At 46.7% G+C, this 18,259-nt stretch overlaps 1 protein-coding gene across 2 annotated transcripts; it reads left to right on the top strand.

Annotated features, from left to right (window-relative positions):
• Window positions 1–164: 164 nt before the first annotated feature.
• trip11 (thyroid hormone receptor interactor 11) lies at window positions 165–17,023 on the top strand. 2 transcript variants are annotated; one of them, XM_027008241.2, is made up of 22 exons: window positions 165–725; window positions 1,793–1,869; window positions 2,091–2,201; window positions 2,342–2,650; window positions 2,824–2,892; window positions 3,046–3,211; window positions 3,502–3,837; window positions 4,216–4,256; window positions 4,357–4,458; window positions 4,818–5,024; window positions 5,132–7,861; window positions 8,036–8,317; window positions 8,590–8,730; window positions 9,268–9,461; window positions 9,594–9,757; window positions 10,013–10,116; window positions 10,328–10,427; window positions 12,411–12,492; window positions 12,617–12,731; window positions 14,876–14,998; window positions 15,219–15,357; window positions 15,515–17,023. In XM_027008241.2, exons 1-22 carry the CDS (start codon window positions 587–589, stop codon window positions 15,724–15,726), a joined length of 5,943 nt encoding a protein of 1,980 aa, XP_026864042.2. In that variant the 5' UTR covers window positions 165–586; the 3' UTR covers window positions 15,727–17,023. The 2 variants fall into 2 exon arrangements, with proteins under 2 accessions (XP_026864042.2, XP_026864041.2); XM_027008240.2 differs by having other exon boundaries at window positions 4,815–5,024.
• Window positions 17,024–18,259: the final 1,236 nt, after the last annotated feature.

Genomic DNA, 18,259 nt, shown 5'->3' with positions numbered 1-18,259 from the left:
CTTGATTGCAGTTTTTCAACTACATCCAGCGATGTCGCTGTTTTATTGTAAGTGGGACCATAGTGCCACTCCGGTCTGGGAATGTTTGTTGGTCCGCCGCAGTCCCACAATCCTCCTCTCCTGTCCACGTACCCTCTGACGTATTTACCCAACGATGGCCGCGGTCGAGGTGGCAGTTGTCGGCACAGGCTAATCAAAACAAGGAGCTACGTGGTGGAGCTGGACAATCTATAGACCTAATGCCCTCAGGATCTTCTGGTTGGCTTTTAACTGGTGCCTCGTCGGGATTTTGTAGGAGTTGCTCATTTGAAATCCGTGGCTAAGAAGCCAGAAACCCATCTTGCTCGTCACGGGTGGCGGATTCGCCGTTTACTTTGCGAACAGTCGGTGCTTTATAATCCAGCTAGCTACACCAAGACGGCTTCTTTCCTTATTTATGAAGTCTCGGCTTTGATCGTCCGCCGGTGCACGTCGGCCTATTTTGAGGCCACAGTGTGGAATGGTGTCTCATTGTTGGCGAGCTAGCGTCGCTCGTTAGACAGTCGCCGGATAGCCTGCACTTCAGTTGTCTTTTGTCCCGATCGTCATGTCGTCCTGGTTGGGGGGATTTAGCTCCGGTCTGGGGCAGTCCCTCGGTCAGGTTGGTGGAAGCCTTTCCTCGTTCACCGGACAAATATCCAATTTTACCAAAGATATTCTACTCGAAGGGACGGAGGAAGTAGGAGGTGAGTGTTGTGGCTAGTTGAAAACCGCCATATGGCAGGTTGCTGTTTTGTACACCCGGGGTAGTATTGGTATTGGAGGAAAGCCTTGGGCAGCTTTGACTGGGGAACTTTGATCAGCGGCTTCCAGCAAAGCAGGGGTAGATAAGCTCGTGTGTACATTTTAACTAATTACATCATCGGCACCCGAGCCGATGATCATGGAGAGTGACAGTTACTGAATACAATTACCGTGTGTGTACCCGTGTGCCTCCGTGTAGCGTTTAAAGCGGTTATGGGCCTGTGTGTGTATCAGGCATCTATGAGGTGACATGCCTAAATTAATGCTTGAACTGTCACTTATTTAGTCATTTCTACAGGGGCCTGCATCTATTTGTGAACACAGCCCTGTCATAGATTGGCGGACTGCCCTCAGTCCCTGCCAATTTCACATCCGCTTTCAGTATAATTTACCTCTAAAACTGAGTGGACTAAGTTTGCCTGGTACCTTTCACATAGATACAGGAAAGTTATGCTGGGTAATGGAAAGATTAAACAGACAGTTTAAGAAATAATCGTGTGTGTGTGTTTGAAGAACCAGTCTGGAAATAATTATTTATTGCAGTACTGTCTTCAACAGATGTAACAAATAATGGTTCAAACAAATTGTGTCTGAAGATGACTTGTAAAGTGTCTGCTCAATTTGGCACACATGCCAAGGGACTCTAGGACTCATCAAGGACTCTAAACTGTCACAAGGTCTCTTCGCAACGCAGGGTCCAGTGATGGTCATGTGGTGCGGAGTTTTTGACTGGCGATAGTGTGTGACCCTTGTAACAATTTCATGCTCTGCCAAGAAAACCAATAAGCAGGCTAAACTTTCTTCAGTCTTCCTTCACTTTAGATTTTTACATTATGTTTCAGTCATAGTCGTCCATTCTGCTGATGCGACTGAAAAGCAGAGTGTGTCGTTTAAATCCCAGGACATGTGTTACAGCTCAGATGCTTAGGTTGGATTGGGCAGATAAACGTGCGTGTGCTGAAGGCGAGATACAGTGTGGGTCATTCATATGTGCTTGACCATTTTACAGATGCTTCCACAGAGCTGCAGGTATCCAACTCTAAGTTGGCAGAACTGCAGACTGCGCATTGTGCACAGAAGTCTGAGGTGTGTGTTTTTCTTTTCGCATGATAACTGTTTGTGTTGATATTAAGCTGCTATAGTTTTCACAGAGTAGATGAGCAATCTTCATCTGTTCAGTGTAACTTGATGCTGGTTTTAACTCATATTACAGATTGGGAGAACATGTCTGTTTTCTGTCTTAGCCCATTTAAAAGGTTTTCACATGTCTTGGGTTCTCTGTCCGTCCGTCCCCCTCCCTGTACCAGTATGAGCGTTTGAGAAGGATCAATGCTGATTTGGAGGAGAAGCTGGAGGCAGCAGAGATCCAGGTCAAACAACAGTCACTGGAGTACAGGACTCTCTTGCAGCAGAAAGAGGTTACAACCTCGCTTTCTCTCTGAAACCTCTGCATTTTATTCAACCTATTGTACAGTGTCTAATTTCACAGTATATTATTTCAGTATATTGTTTCTTTCTTTCTTTGTGCTTAACACATGCCGTGTGTGCATGATTCCAGGTGGACATTAGCCATCTGAAAGCCCGCCAGAGCAGTCTGCAGGAGGAAGTCCAGAAACTGCAGCACTCCGCTCACGGCCTCGCCTCTGCTGGTTCTGACCCCGCTGTACTGCCTGTTGCCACTGTCGCCACCACAGCAACATCCTCTTCCTACCTTTCAAGCACTTCGGCCACCCATCATGGTTTCCATGGTGACGAGGTGGACCTTAGTGATGTCCTGTGGTCACAGCAGGAAATCAACAGGCTGTCCAGTGAGGTTCATCGTCTGGAGGCAGACTTGGCCCATTGGAGGAGAGTGGCAACTGCTAAGGTAGCAACTGCGAACATACTTAATATTTCACAGTACTGCATGTGCCTTCAAGAATTATGGTCGGTGGTGGCTTATTTTTTTATAGTAAATGTAATTTTAGATTTTGACAGATTTATTTATGTATGTATGTATGTATTTATTTATTTATTTATTTATTCCTGTGTTCACTTTAGACATCTAAAGTGGCAGGAGCAGACAATGCTGAGCAGGACGAGGTCCTGAAACTGCAAAAAACCATCAAAGTGAGATCACATTTTGTCTTGTTTGAGATTTCTTTTATTCAATGTTACCTTTCTTAAGACTAAAGCTTTTATTTAGTCACGTATGTGTTTACATTTGGCAGAATTGAGATAAGCCATGTGTTAATATTTATGGATGTGCCTCAACCAAACCAGGAACTGCGGGAGTCGATTGGACAGGAAGTCGACGAGCATCAGCACGAGCTGGCAGCTCTGCAGGACGCCCATCGGCAGAAAATGGCTGACCTCACAAAACGGCACAGGGAGGAGCTGGCGGAGTATGAGGAGAGGATAGAAGAGCTGGAGGAGCAGATACAGAGTGGTGAGGAAACCCGGTCACTGACTTAACAAGAAGGTGCCATATGCAAGAACATGGTCTTTGTGTTTTCTGAGATTGAAAAGCCTAATGAAATGCATCGTAGTCATAACTAGGTAGATGTATACTTTAAATAGTTTATTAGGACCACGTTTAGTTCTTTTGTTTATGGTTAATATATAAACTACATAGTGGGGTTATTTTTGGGGAGGTGTTGAATTAGCTTGACAAACAGCTGTGTAAATAAATCAGGCTGTGGGAGGGCTTGTTTGACCTGTAATTTTCTGTTTGTCCAGGAGATGTCGCCACAGCTTCCACCCCATCAGTACTGCATTCCCTCAAATTCGATGCGCTGCAGGTCACTGTGCATTCCCTACAAGAGGAGGCGGAGCTTCAGAGCAAGAGCAATCGCGAGTTAATGGCAAGTCTGGAGGAGGCTGCTCATCAGAAGGTGGAGTTAGAACGCGAGAAGGAGGAGGCCAAGGCGGAGAATGCAGAGCTCCTTCAGAACTACAGTCGTCTCCAGAATTCTGTCAGCGAGCTCCAGACCCGTGTGCAGGAGCAGGAGGGAAAAGCTATACTCAAAGCCCACCAAGACAGCGAAATACAGGCCTTGAAAAAAGCACTTGCAGGTATTTGGTAGGCCAACAGATTGGGCTTTATCTTTTGCTGGGGATTTACTTGTTACTTTTTGGAGCATTAACTCCTCTTGTCTTATTCAGACTATAACAATGGGAAGTGGTAGCTCAGTGGTTAAGGTCCTTGACTTGTAATTGGAAGGTTGCTGGCTCAAACCCCGCCGCTGCCAAGTTGCCACTGTTGTGCCCCTGAGCAAGGCCCTTAACCCTCAATTGCTCAAGTTGTACTCAGTCAGTGTCAGCTAAATGTAAAACATAATCGATGATGTAGTCTCACAATAATTCTGTGTAATTATACCATCTGTCTTTGTACTGTTTTAACGTCATAACGAACAGTTCCAATTCGCCTTTGTGGTGTTAAACTTTTTGCAGCTGCTGAAAAAGAGGTGTTCAGGTTGAATTCTCTCACTGAAGTAAGTCTGCTTCCATTCCTTATCGCCAAAACCTTCGCACTGTACCCCATACGAGAGAGATGATATTTTAAAATGCTGCTCGTTTCTTTCGTCTCCTCAGATGCATCGGGGTGGAGCGGAGACAGAGCATGCTGACATTCTAGAACTCAACACGATCATCAGTGCCCTAAGACAAGAGAAGGAGGAAGTGGAGAACGCGAAGGTTAATTTATTAACGTGCGATCTTGTATGTGTGAAATGGTATTACTGTTGATGAGTAGTAGTTTAAAAATAAATCGGTGGGCATATTTAAATAACAGATCATGTGCACGCCATGCTTTTCTAATGTGTTGCTGCCTGATGAATGAATGAGGTTTTTTTCCACCTACCAGCAGGGAAGTGGACTTTATTGAAGTTAATTTAAATAATTTTAAGCCTAGAAGGATTAGTCTGTTGTCGACTATAATATATAACCTTTGTGATTTTCATGTAATGATTTCATGAGAATTTAAGTTAAGGAAGTAAACCATGTGTTCTCTTTTTAATGAACGATGTCTTATTGTCCTCTGTCACCATAAGCAGTCGGTGTTGGCTGAGAAACTAAGGCTAGCTGAGGAGAGAGGGGCTTTGGGTGAGACAGAAGCCACTGGGGATCTGCAGCTGGAGGTCTCCGGCTTGAAGAAGCAGCTGGAGCAGAGGGAGCACGACCTAAAGCAAGCACACCTCAGCATAGACACCCTTGCAGCTGAGCTGGAGGAACTCGATCGGCAGAACCAGGAGGCCACACAGGTTGGTCTCCAACCAGCCTGAGTTTCTGATTTGTATGGTGCCTGACTTCCTAAACCGTGGTTCCTGTAAGAATTCCTGTAATTGTTTTTACTGGTTTCTTTCTTTAGCATCTCATCAGTCTGAAAGATCAGCTGGCCGGACAGAAGTCCCAGGCTGAGGTTGAGATTGCCTGTCTGAAGTCCGAGTTCGCCGCAGCACTTCATGACAAGGAGGCCCTGCAACAAGAGCTGGAGACTAAGATGGAGAAACTTAGTCAGAGTGCATTTACCCTCAATGATCTTCACATGGGGAAACAGCAGCTGGAAGCCACAGTGAAGGAACTGAGGGACAAGTTAAGCAAGTCCCAGGAGTTTGGTAAGGAGGCGCGTCAGGAGGCCTCCGACCTGAAAAGGGCGCTACAAGAAAAGGAGACTCAACTGGCTGCTACTGGTGAAGAGCTGAGTCAAAGAAAGGAAAAGGATAAAGTAGAGGATAAGCATTTGGTTCTGGAAGCGAAGCATAAAGAAATTCAGGCTTTGGTGAAAGAGCTAGAAGAATTGAAGGTATCATATAAGAAAATATCAACTGAAGATTTTGAATTGAAGATGGACAACAAGAAGTTGAAAGAAAAACTTGTTCAGGCTCTTGAGAAAGTGGAGAATCTTGAGCACCAGTTAAGAGACAGCCAGGCCTCCATCAGCAGAGTATCTTTGGAGAAGGACACTCGTATCGAAGCACTGAAGCTGGAGAAGAACCAGATAGAAGAAGAGCTAGGTCAAGCAGAAAGGCGACTGTCGGATCAGGCTAAGCAGTACCAACAGACCATAGAGGATCTGACCCGAGCTCGCTCTTTGGATGCCTCAGCATTGCAAATGGAACACGAGCGTGCCGTGAAGCTCAACCAGGACAAGGACCTGATGATCGCGGAACTAAAACGCGAGCTGGAGCAGATGGCCTCCGACCACAAAGACACCAGTGAGATGCTGAACATGACCGTGGCTGGACAGAAGCAGCTTACAGAGCTTTTACAAGAGAAGGATACTTTAGCAGTGTCGCTCAAAGCTCAAGCTTCTGAAGCACAGAGGGAGACGGAGACCGCCATCTCGAAAGCAAAGCAAGAAACCGATAGCCTCAGGAAAGCAGTGGAGGAGAAGGACAAGCAGCTCGGGGCCATGAAGGAAGAGAACAGCCATCTGAAGGAGGAGATCGACCGCCTGCGGGACCAGCAGAGCAGACCGCAGCTGATGTCCGAACCGAGGACGCTGGACATCATCACGGAGCTGGAGACCGAGGTCACGCAGCTCAAAGCTGCAAGAGAAGGGCTGGAGGAAGAGCTGGGTGTTTTGAGGGCTGCAGCAGAAGAGCAGCGGGAATTGCTTTTGCAGTCCCAGCATGCTCTGCAGGTGCACCAGAACGAGCTGGAGCAGGCCCGGTCAAGACATGAGCAGAGCACGCTCAATTATGAAAGGCTCATCGGCGCCAAGGATGAGGAAGTGACACAGCTGCAGGCAGAGATGGAAAGGCTGAGCACACAGAGGCAGAGTCAACATCAGACTGTTGACATCCTTCAAGAAGACAAGTCTCATTCCCTTAGTGGTGAAAATGGCAACGAGAAGCATGACTTCTCAAAGGTGGAGATTGAAAGACTTGTGAAGGGCATTGAGGAGAAGGAGACAGAGATTATCCAGCTAAACGAGAAGAACCTTTCTTTGACCAAACAGCTGGATCAGCTTGTGGTCTCCCGTGATGAGCTCGGCAAACTCTCACAGGTGATCCTTCAGAAGGATCTAGAAATCCAAGCGCTACATGCGCGAGTTTCTGGAGGACACGGCCAGGAGGTCCTGTTGCTCCAGCAGCAGATGCAAGCTTACGCGGTTGAACGGGAGCAAGTGCTTGCCGTCCTGAATGAGAAGACCCGAGAGAACGGTCACCTTCGCTCAGAGTACCATCGCATCATGGACATCGTTGCAGCCAAAGAAGCGGCCTTGCTTAGGCTCCAACAGGAAAACCAGCGCCTCTCTTCCATGAGCGACTCTTCAGGCAGTCAGGAAATGTTCCGAGAGACCATTCAGAATTTGTCCCGAATTATTCGTGAGAAGGACATCGAGATCGATGCCCTCACCCAGAAATGCCAAACGCTGGTCACTGTACTTCAGGCATCGGGTGGAGACTGCAGCGGTTCAGGCAGTGGCGTGAGCAGCAATCAGTTTGAGGAGCTTTTGCAGGAGCGGGATACCCTCAAGCAGCAGGTGAAGAAGATGGATGAGTGGAAGCAGCAGGTGATCACCACGGTGAAGAACATGCAGCACGAGTCCGCTCAGCTGCAGGAGGAGCTCCTCAAACTTCATGGGCAGGTGTCCGCGGACAGCGACTGCAGCTCGCAGCTTTCCGTCGACTATGCCAGTCTCATCCAGAGCTATGAGCAGAAGGAGAAAAGGCTGGGAAGTTTGAGTCAAGAGCTCGCCCAAGTACAGCAGACCATCAGCCAGCTTACTAGCACCAAAGACGTCCTGCTTGGAAAGCTGGACAGCGTCGCTCTGGCTCCCGACGCTTCCACGGTGTCCACCCAGGTTGCTGTTGCGCATCCAAGTCTTCAGGGAGCCCCGGCGCCCCTCCAGGATGAGGGTTCACGGCCTGAATTGGAATACCTGCAGAGGGCGCTGGCGGAGAAAGAGGCCCTGATAAGAACGCTCCAGGAGAACAACCATCGGCTGGCGAATTCGGCGTCTTTGTCGGAGAGCGAGCAGAGAGGCCATGTGGAGGAGCTGAGGCAGGCACAGGAGAGGATGGAAGCACTGCAGAGGTCCTTCAGAGAGAAGGACCTGCTCATCAAGACCAAGGAAGACCAGTTGAACAAGGTGAGTTTGAAGATGTCATCACTACGAGCACACATTCCCAGCTTGCAGTGCGGTAGAGATTCTGATTAAACCTTGCGGAAGTGTACTCAAACTGGTTTTGCATTGAATGCCAAATGGGCTTTTTTGGGGGGGTTCATACATTTCCATTATTGCGGTATTTCTCCGGTTTTATAGGTCAGTGAAAATTTGCGGAATCGTGAGAACGATAACGAAGTTTTGAAGCAAGCCGTCACCAACCTGAAGGAGCGCGCCCTGATCCTGGAGCTGGATGTTAAGAAGCTGAAGGAGGAGAACGAAGCCATAGTGTCGAAGTCATGCGAGAAAGAGACAGAGTTCCGTGCTCTGCAGGAGACCAACATGCAGGTGTCGCTGTTGCTACGGGAACGGGAGTTTGAGTGGAGAGCGATGAATGAGAAGGCTGCAGCCATGGAGAAGATGCTAAAAGATCAAGATCAGGTGTGTGTGTGGGGGGGGGGGTGTATACCAGGTATATCTGACACTGCATGTGTGTACTGCATGCACTCAAAACATTTGACCACTTCCTAATAAACACAAAATACAAATAAACACAAAATAAGTACATTTTTAATGTGCTTTTTTTCTTTGATTGCCACTGTTTTGACTTTCTCCATGTCATTACAGCTCCTTCAGATAATATGTGGAATCAATGCCTTGCTAAAAAAGTGTGTGTGTGTGTGTGTGTGTGTGTGTGGGTGTGTGTGTGTCAGGGAAAGCCTGGGGAATTGAACCAACTGCTAAACGAGGTCAAGTCCATGCAGGAGAAGGCGGTTTTGTTCCAGCAGGAGCGAGACCAGGTGATGCTGGCTCTCAAACAGAAACAGATGGAGACTGCTGCCCTACAGGCTGAGGTAGGAATGAAAGGGAGGGCAGACCACGTTACAGTGCGTGTTCGCGAGTCTGCGCGCGTTTGAGATGCTGGATCTGAAACGGAACCAGACAGAGACCACTGCCCTGCAAACCCTTCCTCTGTGATACTGCAGCCTGAAATAACAGAGGTTTACTTGAAATGTGCAGGTCCAGATTTTGCATCCTGCTGTGATTGTCATTCAGTCTCCCGATTCCTGTAGTTCACCTGGTAGAGCAGGTGGAGCCAGGCACTACTACCACCAAGGTTCCGTTCCCAGGGAACACACACAGACACACACAGACACACACAGACACACACAGACACACACAGACACACACAGACACACACAGACACACACAGACACACACACACACACAGTGTCATAATGAGAAATATGTAAGTCGCTCTGCATAAGGGGGCCGGGGAAATATCTTTCTCCAGTACCATGCTCGAAACCTTAAATTTGCTCGCCGCAACCCGGCTGTTAGATATCGTTGCCGTGGCGTTGATTCCAGGCTGGTTGTCATCTTGGTTGCAGCTGCAGCGTGCGAGCAGCAAGGATCAAAGGCAGCAGCAGGAGCTGGAGAGGCTCCGCAACCACCTGATGGAGACGGAGGAGTCGTTCACGCGCGAGACCCTGGCCGTCGAGGGCCGCGAGCACGAACTGCGTCGCAAGCTGGCGCTGCTCGAGGAGAAGCTGGCGTCGTCTTCCAGCGCAGTGGAGAGTGCCAGGTCAGGGGAAAACCCCCCTCTGATCCTGCTAGGCCAAGCCTTTGTTTATTTTATTCCATCTTACGACTAATAGTCTCTTTTTGTGTGTGTCTCTCTCTCGCTCTCTCGCTCTCTCACTTTGTCTGGGTGCAGTCAACAGGCTACTGTGCAAGTGGAGGCTCTTCAGGTACAGATCACCTGTGCGGTCAGGCAGAGGGACGAGGCTCTGCTCCAGCTCCACGCTGCGCAGCACCAGGTCACCCAGTATGCAGTGTCTCTCTCTAACCTGCAGATGGTGCTAGATCAATTCCAGCAAGGTTAGGCACACTCGTCCACTAGAGGCTGTCCTTAGTCTCGCTCTCTCCTGTGTATACTACACCGAAATCATTTCTCATCTTTACAAAATACATTTACAGTACATTGCAAGTTACTCCCTTGTGTCCTAATACTGTATACTCAAAAGTCATAAAATATATGGGCTGCTACCTGTAGAAACAATAAATTTGAGCTTCGTCTTCTCTTTATACACACACACACACACACACACACACACACACACACACACACACCAGAGGAGAAAGCCATATACTCTGCAGAGCTGGAGAAGCACAAGAAAGAGAAAGAGCAGTGGCGGAAGAAAGCGGAGACCCTGGAGGACAAGGCCTCCGCCCTCCAGGTAATTACACACACACACACACACACACACACACACTGCTCTGTCTCTCACTTTCTCTCTGCTGTAATCATTCTGGTGTATATCAAAATTTGGAATGAATGTTACGCATGCCCCGATCCAGTGTTGTGCTTGTGTGTAACTGTGTGTGTGTGTGTGTGTGTGTGTGTGTACATGTGCTTGTGTGTGTGCGCGTATGTTTCTCCTTGTGAAGCTCAATCTGGATGAGGCGAATGCAGCTTTGGAGTCAGCCTCTCGCCTCACTGACCAGCTGGACATGAAGGAGGAACAGATCGTGGAGTTGCAGAAGCAAGGTGGGTGAGGTGCATGGAGGTGTTTGTAAAAAAAACACACACATACACTTTTAAATTTGATCTCATTATATTCATAATTTAGCATTTCTCAATCCTAACTTCATTCTCAGTCTTTCCTACTGATACATACAATACAAATGATGCAAGTCTTAAAGGAGCATAGCCGTAAAAGCAACACGTCTCTGACGTGACTAATAAACAGTAAATACCTCGAGTGCATGTAGCTTCAACCCTTCCAAGGAGAGACTGGGGACCTGGTGGGAAGTGCTGGAGGTTTCAGTTGGAGCCTGCATCTGGCAATCAGAACAGGAATCTCCATCTGTGTTCCACACAGCACTTTGGGAATGAAACTCTAGGATCCTCACTGTGATTAGGAAGTAAAACATAGCAATCTAGACGGCGATTTGGGAATAAAACTCTGGGAACCACACAGTGCTTTGGGAATTAAACTCCAGGATCCATAGAGGGGTTGCCTGTTCCTTCCTGTTCATTAAGCGTGTGATTTAAGGTTTAATTAATTACCCAGTGAGGGGGCACTTTGTGTACGATGCACAAAGCTTCTTCAGTCATGATTTGGCCATTTGGTAAAATGTTTTTAAAATACTGTTTTTTAAAATATGTTTAATCCAAATCAGTCCGATTCAGTCGTCGTTTTGAACATCGGCCAGGGAACGAACGATATCTGGTCTGTTTCCCGAATTGGCATAGTTCAAGATGATCTGTCTCCTGCAAGTGCAATGGATTTGAAAATTCTCCAGCTCCACGGTTTGTTGTGGATTTATGGTCAAGCAGATCGCTCAGCATCTTCTAATAGACGGCAGACATGGACAGTAGAAGGAACACTTAATCTGTAGCTGTAAAACCGACTGATGAAGTCTGCTGAGGGCCATAGGTGGGGGTGGATTACTGACCATTGTGGCCAGTACCCAGGGGCCTCAGGGAGCCTCGGGGGCGGGGGTGCAACAGACCACACGGCCTGTGGAAATCTCCAAAGATGCTTGTGTAGAGGGGCCTCGCAAAACCATGACCCATCCCTGGCTGCAGGGAGAGAGCGAGTAAGAATGTGAGCGACAGAGCGCGTTGCCACCCTGTAGGGAGAGAACATGTTTCTGGTTTTCCGCATACTGTACTTTTGTTTTATTCACTCTCTTTAGCTCCCTCTCTGTCCCACCTCCCCATTTCTGTCCACTACACTACTCCTCCCCTCCCCCCAAGTTACCAGAGTGATGCTCTCCCTCTTTTTCTAATTTCATTCAACCAGAAATCGGTAAGAGCAGAAGGAAGTCTGAAAGATGGGCCCAGACCTTGTTCATTGGCCTCTTACTACACACTTACCACAGAGTAGAGAGGGGTGGGGGGGGGGCTTTGGAGACCTGCAATGTGCTCTGGAAGTGTCCACAGCCCACATTCCTCTGCACTTGCAGCTATGAGCACATTTTCCTGCTCCCTTATCGAGATCAAGTGAGCCAAACCCAAGTGGTTCTGCTTAGAAAGAAGTTTCATCTCTGTCGTGCGTGCTTTCTCTCTCTCTCTCTCTCTCTCTCTCTGTCTCTCTTTTTCTTTCTCTCTTTCACGCCCAGTCTCGTTGTGCAGCTGTGTGTTCTCTTGCATTACATCACAAAAATAAGACTTGCTTACACCTCTGTTTTGCTGCCAGTATGAATGCATACCCACATATGCTAAATGTCCAGACTGTGGTTCATATGACTTCCTATGTGCTCGCTCTCACGCTCACACACACACACACACACACACACACTTTCTGCTGTCCAGTCGTGTTATAAATAATCATCTGAAAGGGATAAAGCGGTGTTTTATTAGACTTGCACAGTAACTACTTACGGTGGAAGTGATGATGGAAATTTTCCTTGCCATGCCTAAAGACAGTGAGCAATGATGCCGTGTGTGTGTGTGTGTGTGTGTGTGTGTGTGTGTGTGTGTGTGTGTGTGTGTGTGTGTGTGTGTGTGATGGGCTGACTGCAGTGGCTCTGAGGCAGGAGATGCTGGATGAAGCCCAGAAAAAGCTCACAAACCTTCTCACCAGCTCGGAGGGCAAAGTGGATAAGTAAGATATAAAACAAAAACAGTGCCGTCTGAAAGTGCTCCCACCCTAAGCATAGCTCACCGACTGAAGCTTTTGCAGTTTCCATGGACTGCTTTAGTAAGAACCCCTCCCCCCACTCTCCCAGAGACCTGATGAAGAATCTCTTTTTGGGCTATTTCCACACCCCACGGAACAAGCGCTCCGACGTCCTGAGACTGATGGCTAACGTGCTTGGATTGGAACAGGACGAGCTGGACAAGGTGGGACCCGCCCCTTTGCTCTTCTCCTCTTTTCATTTCTCCTCTGCTCTCTTTCCACCTTTTCCTCTGTCCGTCTCCTCCAGCATTCTGCCAGGCCTCTCTTCATCGTTTAGCTTTAAAAAAAACAACAATAATAATGATAATGCTTTTTGTCCTCACTACCTCCCATGTACACTTTTTATTGAAATTGAGCTTTGTTAGGTCTTCAGTGTAATCCACTGTCGTGTCCTCCACTGGGACCTGGGTTCAAATCCCACTAAGAGGGGGTGGTGGTCCTCTGCAGACCACAACAGGAGGACAGTAGGTACCTGCCTGGGCTCGCAGGATTGGAACTCCTTAAAGTGAGAGTCCTGCCCCGCGATGGTCGCAGTGGTCCTACTGACCTTTCGTGCCCCCTGAGGATCACCAGGGCAACGAAGCAGGGTGCTAGGGATGAAGACAGTTCGTCCTCACACCTACATAGAGATCTAGTCTGATGCTTATTGGCTTTTTATTTGCTGGGGGGGTGCTTTTTCGAAATCGATTCCTGTCCTCTCCGTTGAGGACAACGCTGGCTTTGGAGGAAGTCAAATGACCTGGGCCGTACTTTCGCCGCACACAGTGAGTGCTGGACTGCACTCTAATAAGCAACTGACTGCAGATGGCTTCATTAGTCTTGGGGAAATGGAGAATGCCTCTGACAGCTGCTCTTAAGACAGTTTTGGGTGTTTAGAAGGTGTTTAGTCTGAGCGTATTGGTGCAAAGGGAAGGAAGTTTTGAAATAAAATACATGATGCATGCAACATGTGGTATTGGTTCAGGTGACTATATTAAGTAATTTATTCACATCAGCTATACTTGATTAATGATGATATTCAAGCTGGACATAAGTTTGCGTTGGGCTGCAATGAATTCAGTAAGTGAATTGTTGATTTTTTTATTCATTTATTTTTTTGGTAAACTAGCTATTTGCAGTCATTCAAATAAAGATGTTGATGTTAGAATCATTTCAGATGTTAGAATAGTCTGCTTTTTAAATCATAGGTTTGTGGCTTTTACATGAAGTGAAGGAGCGCGCGCGCACACGCACACACACACACACACACACACACACACACACACACACACACACACACACACACACACACAGACAGACAGAGATATAGAAAGGTATAGTTGTCCAAACCTATCCGAATACCTTTCAGAAAAATCAAAATGAAGAATAAGCTATATGGAATAGCACAGCAGCGATGATGCAAGAGAGCAGGACCAAAACAGACATGAAGACGTCCAGGCCTGCTCATCTGCCCTTGCTTTCAAAATGCGGCGGAAGCAAAAGCCAACAAAAGGAATACCGTAGATGGGCTGCAAAGGAGTGAACGCGTGAGGACTGAGAGGGAGCTGGGGTGGGGGAGGGGCTTCCTGCCAGTCCCTCACTGCAAGTATGTCTTTTCTCTTGGACCTCTCCAGGTGGGCTGGCGTCCAGCTGTCCAGCTATCCAGCTCTCTCTGAACAGTTGCGGTCTGAGGTTTAGGCTATCAGTGACCGCCTTTAGAGCTCCCCAGAGCCTTCCGTTTCATTCATGTATACCTGCTTTTGTGTGTGTGTGTGTGTGTGTGTGTGTGTGTGTGTGTGTGTGTGTGTGTGTGTGTGTGTGTGTGTGTGTGTGTGTGTGTGTGTGTGTGTGTGTGTGTGTGTGTGTGTGTGTGTGTGTGTGTGTGTGTGTGTGTGTGTGTGTCCTTACATGCTTTTCCTCTTGAAATTCCACTGTTCATGCCTGTGGGGTTGTTGTGGTGGTGGTGGTGTGGGTTTTATTTATTTATTTTTAAACAACTGGCTACAGTGTTGAGGTCTGTGGCATTGTTTGAAATTGTCACTTTTAGAGCTGAAGACTGTTCTGAGGTCAGTTTTGTTGGGTGTTCATAGGCCAAGACTTTACTGCTCTGAACTGGGCTGTCCTGTGGTTTTGATGACATTCAGACATGTGGTTTGGGTTCTAAGAAAGACGAGGGGATTTTTTTTGTCTATTGTGCATCGTGCTCTGTTTGTCCAGGCTAAAACGCTGTGTTTTCATGCAAGCACAAAGTGCTACCCTACTGTCCCAATGACCAATCTCTCGCTCTCACACTCACTCTCTCTCTCTCTCTTGCGCGCTCTCTCTCTAGCTATTGTATGACGAGGAAGGGAGAGGGGTCACTAAGTGGGTCTCTGACTGGTTCGGGGGCAACAGAGCACAGAGTGTCCCTAACACACCCCAGAAACCCACACACACCCAGAACCTCAACGGAGTGAGTCTTCCACACATGCTAAACAAGCATCACAGACTTAAGTACTCATAGCCTCAACGTAAAGAACACACACATGTTAAAGCTCACACACATGCTCAAAAACAATAAAATACAGTAAGATATGTCATGTAATAACTAATATGAAGTAACAGGACAATTAATGTGGATACACAGTCACGCTTATCCATCTCCATTGTTGGCGTGTGTCTGTCTTGTGCAGTCATTTTCTGAGATGTTTGTAAAGTTCCTGGAAGTGGAGTCCAGGCCAGTGGCCCCTGCACCCAAACTGCCCGTTTATGACATCAAGCCTCTGAGTGTGCCCCCTCCTGGCCGGAGTAGCGCTAACGCACTTACAACAGGTACTGCGCTGGGGGTTTGCAGCGAGTTACAAAATCAAACACAACTGTCGCATTCTCAAAACAACTACTGTACCTTACCGGTCACTGTATATCCTCAAAACACACATTTTAAACCACAGGCGTTTCTTTTGCTAACCCTGCCTCCGTTGTCATCCAGGAGCAGCAGGTCCAGGCAAGCGTGGCACGGCATCCAACCCTTTCCTAGCCCCTCGATCCACCGCTGTTCCTCTGCATACGTTGGTGGGCGGGGCCGGGGGCGGCCACCTGCTCATGAAGCCCATCTCGGACGCTCTGCCCACGTTCACGCCCATGCCAGTCACCGCCGAGGCCAGTGCCGGGGCTGTGCTCAAAGACCTGCTCAAGCAGTGAGTGGCTATCCACGCTGCCACTCAAAAGCACTTTAGCCATTAGGCTACAGAACCCCATGCAGGACAGCAGCAGTGACTGAATGTTGTTTGTTAGATCATCTTTGCAACAACTGCACACCATTAAAGCATAAATTATGAGACTGAAGGCTTAATGATTTACTTTTTCCCTATTATCCTATTTTCTTTTGGGCATTGCTGAGCAAAGAACACTGTAAAGTCACTAAGAGGAACTGAGTTATTTCCCTCGAACAGAATAATTCTACCTGTTCATTTTCATAGTCATTCATTCGTGGAACTAGATCATGCTTGGACCCAAACTGATGCACCCGTTACCCTGAACTGTAAGGGAGGACAAACCCTTACATCACCTCCTCATATCCATCCACCCCAGTTTGTTTGACACCTGTAATCTGAAATGTTTCTCTCGTTTGCGATCGGAAGACAGTCAACACTCGTGCTTCATACAGATGGGGTCACTTGTCTGTGGAAAGGCGGTCCGGCTCCCGCCGGCAACTACGTGCCTGCGTCTGTGGAAACCATACAGATCGCGTCTGTGGAAACCATACAGATCGCGTCTGTGGAAACCATACAGATCGCGCTCCCCCACTGCTGTTTCTCCCTCTTTTTCCTGCAGATGGCTGCCCGTTTGTCGGTTACAGTAATCAGTATAATAGACAGTTTCAGTTTGACAACTGAATATTATACTTCTGCTGTGTGTGTGTGTGTGTGTGTGTGTGTGACACACACACGCAATATAAATATACTATATAAATATGTAGTTATATAAATGAAAATCATTTGTATTTTTCGGAATTGTAATTACAAGGGAATTGGTAGGAAAATTCAGCAGTTAGACCTGGAAGATTGACAAAGTGGTATAAAGAAAACCTTGTGTGTACATATTAATAACCAAAAAAGAAGCTTCATACAATATTGTGCTTTCAGAATGAAGGCTTAAGTTCTGTGTGTAAATTTAAGTTGTGCGTTTTTTGATAACCATCAAAAAATGGAAAGAAAAGTATTTTCCACCAAAACTCAAATTATGAGTTGACACTACCTGTGTCCCTGTAAAAGAAACTGTTTTATGCAAATGTGGGCAATACTTAGTTTGACTTCAGGAGTTTGGGTATGTGCTGTTATATTAATATGACAGTTAAGTTTTTTTTCCTGAAGATGAAGATGGGTTTAGTTCAAATTTATAAATCTTTTGGGGTTGAGGGCACAGCCGGTGGTTTGAATTTGTCACCCATACAATGTTTGTTACGCCAAGCAGAAATAAAGACCTCTGCATATGCTAAGTTGTGTAGTTTTCTTTGCTAGTAAATGACAACCAACCAACCACCCACACCCGATGACCACAAAAGACTCAAGTTTTCGTGTTCTCCGACTCCAGGGTGCAATGACCTCGTTTGAGTTTTGACCCTTCACCATTACTCTGCTAACACTGATGAAGCTGTACTCTGCATTTTGACTCCACTTTAGCACTTTGCCAACATCGTGAGTTCATGGACTGCATATTTAACTGTAAATGTCACACATTGACTGCAAAACGTGTGTTATTTTTAATGCCACTTTTAACAGACTTCGGCAGGCTTTGTAACAGTAAGAGTACTTTAGTTACTATTCATTTGATGGAAACCTGCTTCTAATAGATGTTTTCTAATTATTACAAAAAAGAATTAAGACATTTAGACATAATTAGAAATGCTTTAAAATAACTTCACTTAATCAAATTTTAAGGACTGAAAAGATTTTCTTGAGTCAAATGTAAACATTTGATATGTTGCATTTTGACCAACCTCACATTTCTGAGTTTCCAGACATGTTTCCTAAGGCTGTTACTGTATTTAAGTTTAGGCCTTCACATTTCACATCTTACCAACTGAGGGTTGCTAACTAACTTTTATTTCATTTCTCAGTTGCAATATCCCATGTTGCCTTGGGCTTTCCAGGAAAATCCCATTGTCGTTGCCATTTCATAGGCTCTGTTCATAGTCATCTTTTCTGATTTTGTGTATGATTTGAAGGCTGTAATTTTGCACTTCTCAAAAAAGCCTGTGGTTTGGGACACCATCTGATCGACTTGGCTTCCAACCAGAACAGTGGTGACTTGCAGTGAGACTCGGGGGTGGTGTGGTCTTCAATTCCGGTAGTAACATGACTTATAATACTGAAACAACAGTACCACAGTTGTCAGGCTTCCCTACAAGCTAATGGGATTCCTGGCGCAGTTTAATTGTTTGAATTTGTGCCTCGATCTTGTGTATAAGGAGATGTACTAATTGCAAGCAGCCCACTGTTCCTCGGATTCCGTTGTTTACATGTATTTGCTTTAGCATCAGTAAGATATTTAAATACTCAAAGATCACATGTATGCACATGTGTAAGTGTAGTATATGTGGAGCTCCTCTGTAGTGTAAATGAATTCAGGACATAAATATAGAGGTGTTTGATAGAAAAAACAATGTGTTCAAATGCGGCCTGTCTGTGAACACGCCATAGTTTTTAGTCTTTACTATAACACTAACAGTGAA

This window comes from Electrophorus electricus, chromosome 11 (assembly GCF_013358815.1).
Source record: "Electrophorus electricus isolate fEleEle1 chromosome 11, fEleEle1.pri, whole genome shotgun sequence".
In the NCBI taxonomy this organism is placed as follows: domain Eukaryota; kingdom Metazoa; phylum Chordata; class Actinopteri; order Gymnotiformes; family Gymnotidae; genus Electrophorus; species Electrophorus electricus.
Note: the sequence above shows the minus strand (reverse complement) of the source record. Positions and strands in the feature narration are given on the sequence as shown.

Bases quoted from the DNA above. Each gene is read 5' to 3' on its own strand.
- trip11 (XM_027008240.2), top strand. From the start codon at position 587: ATGTCGTCCTGGTTGGGGGGATTTAGCTCCGGTCTGGGGCAGTCCCTC. The intron at 10,117-10,327 runs GTAATTACACAC...CTCCTTGTGAAG, and splicing joins ACAAGGCCTCCGCCCTCCAG to CTCAATCTGGATGAGGCGAA. The intron at 12,493-12,616 runs GTAAGATATAAA...CCACTCTCCCAG, and splicing joins TCGGAGGGCAAAGTGGATAA to AGACCTGATGAAGAATCTCT.